The following is a 12,462-nucleotide window of genomic DNA, read 5'->3' as shown; positions in this document are numbered from 1 at the left end:
TTGCTTAAGGGAGTCAGGGGCGGGCGCCAGCGGGAGTCGAGGGTGGAGCGGGGGAGATCCAGGGAATGCAGCGGCTTGGGTTAATGACACCGGTTTCAGGGCTAACGTGCGGCTGAGGCGGTGCAGAGAGAGATTCTTCCTAAGCGGAGGTGTATGGGGTTGGGGTGAGCTGTCTTCCAACCCCCCAACCTCTGGAGGGCAGCCTCGGGATTGCAGCTGCCGCCGGTTCCCACCTGCGCCCGCAGCCCTGTTTCGCTTTGCTACTGCCTGACTTTTCCTCTCCCACTGGGGTCGGCTTGAGCCCAGGGAGCAGCCAGGAACCCCTCCTGGGCCCCTCCGGCCTCTCCCGTGGGAAAGGGAAGCCTTGGTGGGGTACCGGCGGCGGCGGGGATCGAACCCGCCGCTTGTCCGCCTCGCACAGCGTCCGCCCCCTGCGGTCCGACACCGTGATGGAACCCTCCTTACAGCGTGTTCTCTGTTACACCATGTTATTTCTTACACCAGGTTCTCATACCTTTCGACTTTGCAGGTACGACAGGGTCTGCCCCCTCACTGCTCAGCCACCCCCCTCGCCTCCACACGGGCACACCACCTCCCCGTGGGATGTTGGAAAGTAGATGCTGCTGCGTGAAGCTTTCAAACATGTTTTCTCAACTCGTGCACGGGTTGTTTTCTGCTATAGGTATTGCCTGCAAATGTGTGCAGGAATGTGTGTGTTGTCCTCATTTTCTTATACTGTTAACAGGATAAACATTGCCAATATAGCAATAAAGCACTGGTGAATAATGTAATGTCAATCGTAATGTAAATTTCATTCTGTGTCTCTTTTTCCTGCTTTAAATCCTTTATCCTTATCGTGTTCTGTGCTTCACTTGACCGCCTCAGAGGTAATGCCCGAGAAGTGACCAGTGGGTGGGTTTAGAGCCCCCCTCAATCCTAGATGCAGCACCTGGAGCTGCAGCCACAATTGCATTGTAATCCAAGTCCAAAGCACGGCTGCCAACTGCCAGCTAAAAGGCACCAGAGCCTGCCCCCTTGTACCCTCTCCAGCCATCAGGAATCACACAGTCACTGTCATGAGGCACAGGCTGGGAATCCTTGTCACTCAGCCTTTTCCCCGGGCTGAACGTCAGTGAGACTGACTGAGCACGTGGGGGACTGCTGAGACTGTGATTTCAGAAAAACTGGTGTTGTGTTCTGTTAAAGACCAGGCTGCTGGAAGTGGAGTGTCTCAGCACAGCAGTTGCTCAGTCTGATACCTGTGATAACCAGCTATCAGACAGGCTGCTCAATTTTGAAAATAAAGAGACACATCAGTGTATGCGCTTCTACAGAGCAAGGGTTGTTTTTTTTCAGTTCAATAGTACAATTCTTCAGGGACAACTACTTTATTTTCAATTCATAACGTTTTGGACACATATTTTAGTATTTCTGGCAATGCCAGAGTCAATTAATATCCTTATTTTTTTGTCTTCTTCATGCTGTAAGTACCAGTTGAGCCTGGCACCAAAAACTGTTAGCACTGTTAAATTAATCATTAATTCTTAAGCACTGAAAGAACTAAAACTCCTTTGACAAGTTCCTTTCTTGTGAAAGAAACATAATGGAAAAAGATGTGACTAGTATTGTCCATTAAAATACATAAATAATTTGTGAAAGATCTTAAACACACAACCACTCTAAATATCTTTCTCACTGTCTCAAATGGTGAGAGAGTGTGTACGAGTGACTGGGAGAGTCAGGACATACGTTCCAATTCCGGCTTTGGCTGTTAGTTGCAGACCACCTTCAGAAAAAAAGTGTTTATTAAATATTTAAAATTGGGGGTAATATTAAAGCAAATTTTTCTATTAAAGAAACCAAAAAACCCACATACACATCATAATACAGAGCCAATGGCAGTAGCAAATTAAATGCAATAAGCATTCTCATATGTACAGTACCTATTAAACACTAGTATGCGTTCATACTGACATGCATGTAGAATTTGCACTCCACTTGTAATCTAGGATCATTCCTCAATATTAAAAGTATTTCAAACCATTTTCATTTTGTTGATTAATTCTTTATGGCATAGATTTAACACAGCATTTTTGTTTTAATTTGGATTATTCCAAACTACAGATTATTACTAGTATTCTTTGATGTTGATGAAATACTATCCAATTATACAACGAGGTAACATGAATCGTGCAAAATAGCAGAGTTTAGGGGTTTTAAAGAATTTTATAATGTCAGTAGAAGTTTTTACATTTATGATTTTTATCAACACATATCAATTCTGTCATAGATTACTGCTTTATGCACATTCATTTATTGTATTTATATTGCTGCTTTCTAACAGAATATTCACTTTAGCAGTCAACATCCTGGACAGTTTCCTGGCTTAAAACAACCCAAAAGACACATACATGGACACAGATACCTTTCCATGTATGTGTGTGTCTGTTATAAAAAATAATTCTTTTATTCCTGAGCAAAAATACATAGTAGCTTGTACTGGATCTAATGGGAGAAAATACAACTACTCTACCAGTCTGCAAAAGGAAGAGAGTAATTCCAGAGGTAAAGATCCACAGAGGATGCCCAGCTGGCAGCTCTCTCCAGCCGATCCACTGCACTGTGGCACAGCCTGAAATGGCAGCTTCCCAAATCGTCGGGCACAGATCCTTCACGGTAAGACAGTGACATAATCGGCATCATCAATTTCTGTAAAGTATTAGATAAAAACAAAAAAGGATGTTGTCATTGCAAGTGGCCCTTCTGAAAGGCCACAATAAGCAGGATGGCCTGTGGCAGGGCAGGTATCAGTAACTCAGTTTTGTTTCTCAGTATTCTCTCTGCTGTTGCAAGGTCAATGTTTAGGCCCCCTGTCCTATGGACTGGGTTTGCCAGCAGCCCACACAGAGGCAAATCCTGTATTGCCTTTTCTGAGCCATCAAGTTCTGTTATAAACAGTTGTATCCATGTGAGACCTCCTTCTTCCTGAGGAGCAGTAAAATGTTGGAAATCATTCATACTTGGTAAATGAGAACAATAGCCCAGATACCTGTGACTATCACATAACACATCCTTTCTTCTCTAAATAAATACCCAAGAGAAAAGGTCTCATCCCAACCAAGGAAGGAGAGCCTGAAGAAACCCTTTCTCTCTTACACTTTGTTCAGATTTTTTATGCTTTTTGAGAAGCCAGGGAAAAAGCAGACATTGCATGCTTGGGACTCAAAACTCCACTATGGAAACTTACTGCTCTTCAGGCAGTCACTCTCAGACAAGCTGTTCCTAGGCTAGAAAACAAAGTTCAAAAATCTCCAACCACCAGGATCGTGACTCCAGTCCCCTGAGGTGTTCCAGTGGTCGCACTGGAGTGCTCAGTCCCACATGTGCAGCAAAGCCAGCTGCTGGTGCAACATGAGGGACTGGGACAGGAAAATATAGTGCTTGCTTTGGGGAGCACTGCGGTGTGTTGTGAGGTGCCTGTGTTTCAGAGGGATCCATCATGAGCTCCCCTTGTGACCACGTAATAATGCAGTTCTGAGGAGAAAGTTTGGAATGCTGGATAAGTGAAATTTAAATTAAAATTGAATAATGACAATTCCAAAGTAGTTGGATTATTTCTAATAGCCTCCATTTTTATGGACAACCATAAATATTTTGACAGTGAAATGAAAGGGTTTGTTTTCCTCCTGGGAGTCGAGAACAGAACATGGTGCATCTACTAGAAAAATCCTTGTTGCAGGACCAGCCAATAAAATATCTATTACACCTGATTTTTCCGAAAAACATATCCATGCTACTGCAGTATTTTCCATCTCCCCAGAGCGGCAATGGTAAAATACCATAAAAACGTTTTTAGAGCAAATGTGGCCTATCTGCCTTCTCATGCAGGTGACAAGGTGATGTTGAAGACACGGGAAATACCTCTCTGCTACTGTTTCCCTCAGTCTGTTGGGCTCAGGGAGCACCAGGACTGTTGCAGTGCTGTTGTGTGCAAAAAACGGGGTGACTGCAGCACAGAGAGGCTGCCCCACACCACTGTGTTCAGCTATTGTTAGGCATGAGATGTAAATCACACAGCAAATTGGAGACTTAAAGGTTTCGTTTCCTTTACAATAATGGTACTTAATGAAATGATTTCCCTTGCTCACGTATTCCCTCGCTTTGACTCTTGTCACGGTCAGTCAGAGGACACTGAACAGTTTCAGGGTTATTTTTCAGCCTGTGGCTGGATGCTGCAGCTGAGCACAGTACAGCAGTAACATGAAGAGTGGCTTTCAGAGGTGTGTGAGGAATGCTGGCAAGTTACCAATAGCATGTCCAGTCATTCCTCCCAAAACAAGGCTGTTTGGATTGACATAGGGCTATAAAACATTCTAAAGTTTTATGAAAACCTGCATCTTTATTGCATCTATTTCCATAATTCTGTCATGTAGAAATATCATATCCCTGTCTTACACCTGGGACTCATGAGCATAAATTAGCAGAAGATCAACGAGAGGCTGAACTCTCTGGTTCCAAATCTGTGATTCTGGGTACCAGGCTATATGCTTATTAATTAGTCATATTTTAATACAAATCACAATTAATTACAAGATGACTGGTTTTTTTTCTTCTTTTTTTTTTTTTTCTTGCTCCCCTCCCCCCCCAGTCTCAGAAATAACTGAGTTAGGTTTTCATGTAAAAGTAGCTTAGAACCTGGACAATGAAGGTAAAGGACAGCTTTAAGTCCCAGTGAAGTGCAAGGGCTTGCTCAGCAGAACCACATTGGGTAAAACTGGTTCTCAGCCTTCCCTAGCCTGATGATTCTGTATCTCACAATTTTAATTTGTTAATTTGTAGTGGATGAGAGTAAGTAACATAAGTAACCTGTGAGCTAAGAATAACCATTTTCAGTGAACATAAGAGAGAAGGGAGAATGTCAAACTTCTATCCACATGAGAGGACATTTAGCAACTATTTACCACAAACCTGTCAAAGCTGTCATCTTAGAAAAACCCACAAAGGCACAGCTAAATTTCTCACCACTATAAACCTTGTCCATGCCCGAGTTGAACCTCTGGCTTCTTTGCGAGGCCTTCTGTTTCTTCACTGGGTAACGGAGGTTTGTTACTAGTCCTTGATCTGGCTTTTCAAAAGCATATATCAGGTCCTTTAACGTTCTGAAGATCCTTTCTGGAACACCTTCAGAAGTCTGCAAGGAAAAGACAACAAAGTTTGTTTGCAACTGTCCTTCCCATGGAGTCCCCTGAATGAAAGGAATGATAGGTTGTTTCTTATTTACCAAGGACCTGTTCATAAACAGGTTTGATGACAGAATATTTGTACTGTCCTTAAAACACTTGGGACACCTGTTTGGTAGCATGGATTTGGCACTAAGAGTAACCTCCCTCATCTTTTTTTTTTCCCCAAAAGAGCATACATTTAAAATATTGGTGTAGATGTGGGCTGCAGCAATCCACTACAGCAGAGCACCAGAAAGACAGCATTACACACTCTCCTCTGGTCTTAGAGCATAAGTTTAGGGATAACATATTTAATTCTCACTTAAAATGTTGTATTTAAACAACTATGTAACAAACAGGAGCCAAACTTTTACAAAATGTCAGCACTGTCAAGTATAGGACATGTGCAAGTAGTGGCGGATGTGTCTGAGGATCCATAAGAAAGCCCCCAGCTTTCACTATCAGGGAGGGGTTTATTATCTGTCCAGCTTTGTGACTTACCTTGGAGACTCCTGAGGCTAAAAATGGAGAATGGTACTCCTTAGGGGAGCAACAATGTTCTCACAACCTGCTTTTGAAGTGTGGGTTCATACAACAAGACAGAACTGCTTCCATGGCACAGCCCCACGGGGATTTGTGCTCAGACTTTACAGCACTGGTGACTTCAGGGCTGGACAGTGAACACATCAATCAGCTCTAATCACAGCAAGCATCCTCATTAAAAGTGAACGGGGCCTTGGTTTCACCTAATTCGCCATCTAACAAAGAAACCTGTGTCTATTTTCTTTGGTTTTCTGCATCCTTTATCTTCCATTCAGCCCTGTATGGACTTTGTGCCACTGCCTCTGTGTACTAGGTCTGGCTGGGATGGAGTTAACTTTCTTTGTAGAAGCCTGGATAGTGCTGTGTTTTGAAAGTGTGACTAAAACTGTGGATAACACACCCGTGTTTTGGCTGTTGCTGAACAGTGCTCATGCAGCCTTCAGATTGTTCTTTTTTTCACATTTTGCTTCCCTAGTGAGTAGCTTGAGGGCGTGCAACATGCTGGGAAGGACACAGAAGGACAGCAGATCTAAATGTGCCAAAGGGCTATCCCATCGCATCCCATCCCATCGCATCCCATCCCACACTGTGATCAGCAATAAAAGCTCAGGGAAAGTGAAGAAGTTTTGTTATGGCATTTGTCTTCTCATGTAAACATTGTGTGTGCTGAGGCCCTGTTTTCTAGGAGGTGGCTGCCTCCTGATGGGAAGGGGTGACTAAATTCCATCTTTGCTTTGCTTGCACGCACAGCTTTGCTTTACCTATTTAACTGGTCCAGGAGTTTCCTCACTTTTGCTCTTCATGTTCCCTTCCCCTCACCTCTCCTGTTAGGCAGGGCAAGGAATGAGCAGCTGTGGAGGTGCTTAGCTGCTGATGGGGGCAAACTACCGTACTCTAGAAAGCTCATGGCTGAATCTGGCCTTTAAAAACCCCCAAACAGTCTCTCCTCCACCATCAGTACATTATTTCAGTCTATTAGTTTAGTAAGCCCTAACAATCTGACTTAAAATTTTGAAGAACAAAACTCTTCTTTCACATTCTTGGCAAAACTTTGTAAAGAAAAGTGGGTTTGAAAAAACTAAAAGTGTCTCATTTATTACCTGCTGATAGGAATGACAACAAACCCCACTACTGTGGCTATAGTCCAAAACATATTATTTTTTTTCAACAAACCATTCTTCTTCATGGCAAATTGCATCTTTCATACATTAGTGGAGAACCACTAATAAGCAATAAATTACCAGTCTATGAGAGCTTGGCATGTTTTTTATAAAGTGATTTCCTCATTCCACTTAAATGCTACTTGACTGTTGGCAGTCCTTTTGGCTGTCTTACTACATCCAGGGTAGTGAGCCAGCTTTATAGGCATCCTCTCACATTGCCTGGGGATTTGATTGATGCAGTAGTCTGCTCTTACACTTATCTTTTCTTGAATAAGCAGCATTATCTGGCATCATCACTTCAGGTGCCTAACAATCACACAGAAGAATAGGTCTTTTAAATGAAAAAGATCATTGCAATATTCCAGATCCCAACGAGATGCTGTGTGCGATGGCAGAGCTTTCAAGTAAAAGAGCTAATTAGGAACAGGAGCAAGTAACAAAAATGATAGATTTTTCTTCAGTGTTATCAAAAAGAAATGGTCAAATCAGAAAGCAGCTGGTTAATAAATAATAGATCTGCTTAGATTATAAGGAAGTTCTACAAAAACAGTAGCTACTTTTGAGCTCATATGTAATAATAAATATAACATCAAAAAGACAAGAAATGAGTAGAGAAGAAAGCAAACTTGTAAATATTTTTCTATGGTATTGTGTTTATGTATTTTTTTTAAATCTATGATCTATGATAGATCAAATGTTCATAGATTAAAATGATCATTGATCAACTATGATCTTTTAATCGATGATTTTTAAAATCTAAGATCTTTAGTGCAATCTCTAGATATATAATGAGAGTTACTCACCTGTATTCTAAAATATCCTTGGTGCTCCCTGAAGATACGGTAAGTGTAGACGAGGTTTTCAAAGCTGTGAAAAACATAGTTGTATACATAATACACCACATTTGTAACTAAGCGCAAGACTAGAGATATCTTCAAACAGGAGATGCTGTTACAGATATGAGAAGTGATGCAGTAAAATTCAATGAGACAGAGGCAGAAAAGCAAAACAGAAGATTGCAAAAAAACAGAGATTGCACAATGAGTGAAGGTTTAATATCTTGAAATACAAGATTACTCTAACTGGGAGTTTCCAAGAACTTATGAACTAAACCTAACACACAGACATTTTGTAAGCTTAATTTGATTCCTCAGACATCATCTCCTCTCATCTGTCTTCTTATCCTTCTCTAGTGTGATATCTCCCTGAACTTCATTTTGATATTCTATCACAAGAAGGCTGTTGAATTCTTGGAGAGATGTTAGCAGAAAACGGCCTCCAGTCACCAGCACCCAGAAAATTACTGCATTGCTCCTACTTCTAAGAAAATTGTTCTTCCTTTGCATTTCCCAGGTTTTTAACTATTGTTATTTTTAATAATAATAATATGAGACCCCTGGTGGCCTAGTGGTTAGCATGCAGGACTCTCACTGCTGCAACCCGGGTTCGATTCCTCGGTCTCCCGGGCAGATGGAACCCGTTAGCCCTGTGAGGCCATCCATCTATGAGAAGGTCACTCTAAACAAACCTACGTCCTGAGGACCTCACTGCCATTGTCCAAGCTTGCTTGGCCCCGGCAGATGAACCTTAGGATTAAAGGGTGGGCTCAGTTCAGCGCAGGCTGTGTCTCACCTAAAAAATCCATTGCGCAGGCTGGAAAGGTAAAAGACCTTTCCCCAGATCTTCGTTCGCGAAGACTGGCCATTATATTATTATATTTTTAATAATATGCAGGTGTTTGAACACTAAGGCTACTGATGTCTTTGAATGTATTTTGTCAGCAGAAATTAAAGCTTTATCAAGTACCGCAGTGGCAGCAATTCAAGAGGTGAACTCAAGATCGTGACTGTGATGAAAAAAGGCAGCAGAGTTGCAAAAAGACGTACACCACAAATAAGTGAGAGGGTTGGGAAGTGGGGAGCAGTGTCTGAAAACAAGTTCTTTTAACTGGTATGCATGTTCATCGAAAGAACTTTAGCTGCGGCTAAGTGAATTGAGCTGTCTTGAGTGGGAGAATCTTAGGGTGAAAACCTGTATCAGGGGACTTGCACATAAATGAAGAGTTACTCTGAAATAAACTGCTTTGTTTTGCAAAAAGAGTTACTCTAGACCAAGATCAGGAGAAGGCTTCCAGTTATAATAGATTTATTTTAATTCAAAGAGTGGTATTACAAGGATGCATGTTTTCTTCTTGATATACCTGTGGAAATCCACATGTTCTTTGCTTAAGAGTACTTTATGAATGTAGATGCTCATTTTTTGAACAAAGACAGAGAAGTGAGAAAAAAAAATACCAGAAACTGATAATTTTTGAAATTCATTTTTTACCGATCACCTAAATTTTAAAAGGTTACTGCCTAGATATTATTTAGCTACTGTACTTTTTATTAAATAAACACGAAACTACCATGAGAAAGGAAACTTCCGTTTCCACATTAACTACTAAATGCTTATCAAGAGCTGGTAATAGGGTACAAATTAATATTGCCTGGCCTAGGCACAGGGGAGATCCAGTGACAGAAAAGCAAGGTGAGAGGAGAATGATGTTGAACCATAAGGAGAGCAGTAGCAAGTGCAGTAGATCTTGGCTGAGGCACTGTCAGAGACCTGGGACAGTTTTGGATGAAAATGAGAGTGTACTGTGGAGGAAGATGTATCAGCGGAGCTGTGCACCATGATCTATTAGAGAAGAGATGCTTTTGAATTGGTTCCCACCATTCTGACTCCCAGATTCTCCATGGGAGTGCACTCCTCCCCATATCCCAATAACAGAGGACAAAAAAAGGTTGGTTGTTTGCAAGTGGATCAGAATCTCTGCCCAGGGATCAGCTAATTTGAGAAAGGTGCATCAGTTTGTGCATCAGCCATGTCAGGTGCTAAGCAAAGTTTCAAGATGCAATTCTAATCCAAAAGTTGTCTTGAAACAGCACTGAGAGTTTCAGTGTTGATTTCCCCCAGTTTTAGGTCTGCTTTCCTCCGACTATTGAACCACTGCCAAGAAGTCCAGTCTCTGAGGCAATTCTCAGCCAATGCACTGTTACCTGCCCACGTGCTATCTGAAGATAGGCCTTGCTTTTACCTGTGCAAGCCAGCATCTGTTACATCACTGCTGCCACTCCTTCAGTTTAACTATTGCATTTATTAGTGTATGAGTTACAGTCAAATGCACTAAACACTAAAGTTCTGTTAGTTTTTAACACTAAAAACCCACAGAGGCAAGCTGGAAGTCACATGGTTTTTTGCACGCCTGCCTAGATATCACACTGTGACAAACCAAAGCATGTCTGCAAGAATTCACAAGTTAAATCTGCCTTGCCCTTAACAAAACAAAAAGCAAATAAAAAAAGCCGAACCCAAACCAACCCAAACGAAACCAAAAAAAACCAAAAAGGGACATTTGTCCCTTTTGTACCTTCTGACAGGGTATGCAAGCCCATTCCCTCCCACACTCCTTGTCTTCCCCTCACCCCCTACATTGTCTCATTCTACACCACAGTGAAAGCAGGTTCCCACAGCCCCCTCCCTGAGGGCTCTGTTTGTCCCCCACTTGCTATTTCCCTTCTCCTTTTTCTGTCATTGTACAGACCTCCTCTCTTCTACCTAGCAACACTATAGTACTACATTTTTCTCTCCCTTTTTCTCCCTTCTCCTTCGATTTGTTTCATAAGAAATGCATTTTTAGTCATTGATAAAACATTTTCTTGTATTTTTTAATTAATTAGATGTGCTGTTAAAAATTTTTGGTGTCACACTCAAACACATCCTCAAGGAAAGTGTAAAACCTCACAGGTTCAAGCAAAGAAAGACCTATATTCCAATTTGTAAACTTTAATACATTAGGAACAGATCAATTATATATGAGAAGTGTAAAAAAACCTTCTTGACAGAGAAATAAAAGTGCTATTCCCTACAGGAGAAGAAAATAATAAAATTTTAATTGTGGTAATTAAAGTTAAGGACTAGAAGTAGCAATTTTCTATGCCTATCTTGTCCATGGATTTGTCATACAGGACTTTGTAACTTTCTGTCTCAGCTTAAATTCTTATTTCAGGTAAAATTCCTTTTAAACACAAGGGTAATCTTTCATCAGGGAGAAATTCTACAAAGAAGGAAGTGTTTTGTAACATACCATGAGATTTTTCAGTCTCCTAGCAGTGCTAAAATGCTGTTTACTCATCATTACAGAGGCAGTTACTTTGAGTAAGGTTCTTAACATGTTTTGGCAGGCTAAGCTATTTTCTTTGGGCTCCCCTTATTGTCTGCAGAGAGAGACCAGCACCAACAGATTACAGTTTATTTATTGTCTGTTACATAAAATATTTTTTTTGCAAATTCCACCCTCTCACCACTTACTATAAAGGAAGCCTAAGATGACCAGCACTACTTGAATGCATAGACACACTCCCTTGGAGTTTGTTAATATCAGAGAAGAATCATTAATATTAGAGAAGATGAATGTTGCCTTTGGATCCATCTGAAAACTTGCTAAAAGATCAGTATTAGAGTACTTACAAAATACACAGACACAAGGCGCCTTCCACGCTCTCGCTCTCTCGTATTAAATAGCTACCATTCTTTCTCTTCTTGGCCAGCAGTTCTTCACAAGTTCTTCTTGTTATCTTTCCATGAAAAAATGGCAACTCCATGGACAAAAGAAAACAAGGTGTCTTGCCTTTCAAAGCAATTCCAGAGGAAGTCAGAAGCCTGGCATTAAAAGAAGACTTATTCCAAGTGCAGCTGCCTGCAGAGAACTGAAACTGGAGGCACTAAGTACACGCACGAGTTCATCTGTGTTTTTCACTGACCAGTCCAACGTGAGGCTGGTTAGCAGCTGCCGCTCACAGCTCATGAATGCAGTGAAGGCAGGAAAGGGTTGGTCTGCATTGATTACCATCCACATCAAAAGGGAAGAGACTGTTGAGTTATGTACCACACCTTTAAGTTATGGAATAACTGAGTTGACACCAAAGTATAGTTATCTTTTTAAGTTAACTTTTTATGTTTAAAGTGGCTCAAAGCCATGCAAATAGGGTCCTATGCTACAGGAATAAGTCAGGACTGTATAGAGAAGGAGAAAATTATCTAAAGAAACTCCTGACTTTTTAATTCAGAATTAATCGGTGAATCTGAGAAGAGAAAATGAGTGTTTGTGATGTTCTAATCAGCCTCAGTCACGAAGCCATAGAAAGTTCCAGAAAAGACTTGGCAATTCTCTGTTTGTGCAGAGGTTTAAACAAATTTCATCAAAATAAGCTGTAGAACTACACAAGGTGTTTAATAGAGGAACAGTGTGAGGTGGAGGGTTTCTCCCTGGGTGGCTTCTTGACCCCAGGCTGGGAAAAACAACCTATGAAAAAAACAAGGTAAATTGTGACCAAACACTGTAAGCAGGAGTAGCCATGTTGTACATGCAGCTATTACTTTCATGTTTCTTACTCTGACAACTTTATACACACAAAAATCTGATATTAACATTAGTGTATTTAGCTGCAAGTTAATCATGCATGTCACTAAGATGATTTCCAGGAATAAAG

At 41.2% G+C, this 12,462-nt stretch overlaps 1 protein-coding gene and 1 long non-coding RNA gene across 2 annotated transcripts; one reads left to right on the top strand and one right to left on the bottom strand.

The window, feature by feature from the left end:
- The first annotated feature begins 7 nt into the window (after positions 1-7).
- Positions 8-791, top strand: LOC113966573. The gene is made up of 2 exons (XR_003533872.1): positions 8-164; positions 530-791. It is a non-coding gene; the product is annotated as an uncharacterized LOC113966573 (long non-coding RNA).
- A 1,300-nt stretch (positions 792-2,091) lies between these two features.
- On the bottom strand, positions 2,092-11,618 carry SH2D1B (SH2 domain containing 1B). The gene is made up of 4 exons (XM_027681458.1): positions 11,441-11,618; positions 7,732-7,795; positions 5,023-5,191; positions 2,092-2,709 (listed from the first exon to the last, which is right to left on the bottom strand). The coding sequence occupies exons 1-4, from the start codon at positions 11,572-11,574 to the stop codon at positions 2,672-2,674; spliced, it is 405 nt and encodes a 134-aa protein (XP_027537259.1). The 5' UTR covers positions 11,575-11,618; the 3' UTR covers positions 2,092-2,671.
- Between the last annotated feature and the right edge of the window lie 844 nt (positions 11,619-12,462).

The sequence above is a fragment of the Neopelma chrysocephalum genome, unplaced genomic scaffold (genome assembly GCF_003984885.1).
Source record: "Neopelma chrysocephalum unplaced genomic scaffold, ASM398488v2 Primary Assembly neopelma1_60, whole genome shotgun sequence".
In the NCBI taxonomy this organism is placed as follows: domain Eukaryota; kingdom Metazoa; phylum Chordata; class Aves; order Passeriformes; family Pipridae; genus Neopelma; species Neopelma chrysocephalum.
This window is presented reverse-complemented; position numbering and strand designations above follow the sequence as displayed.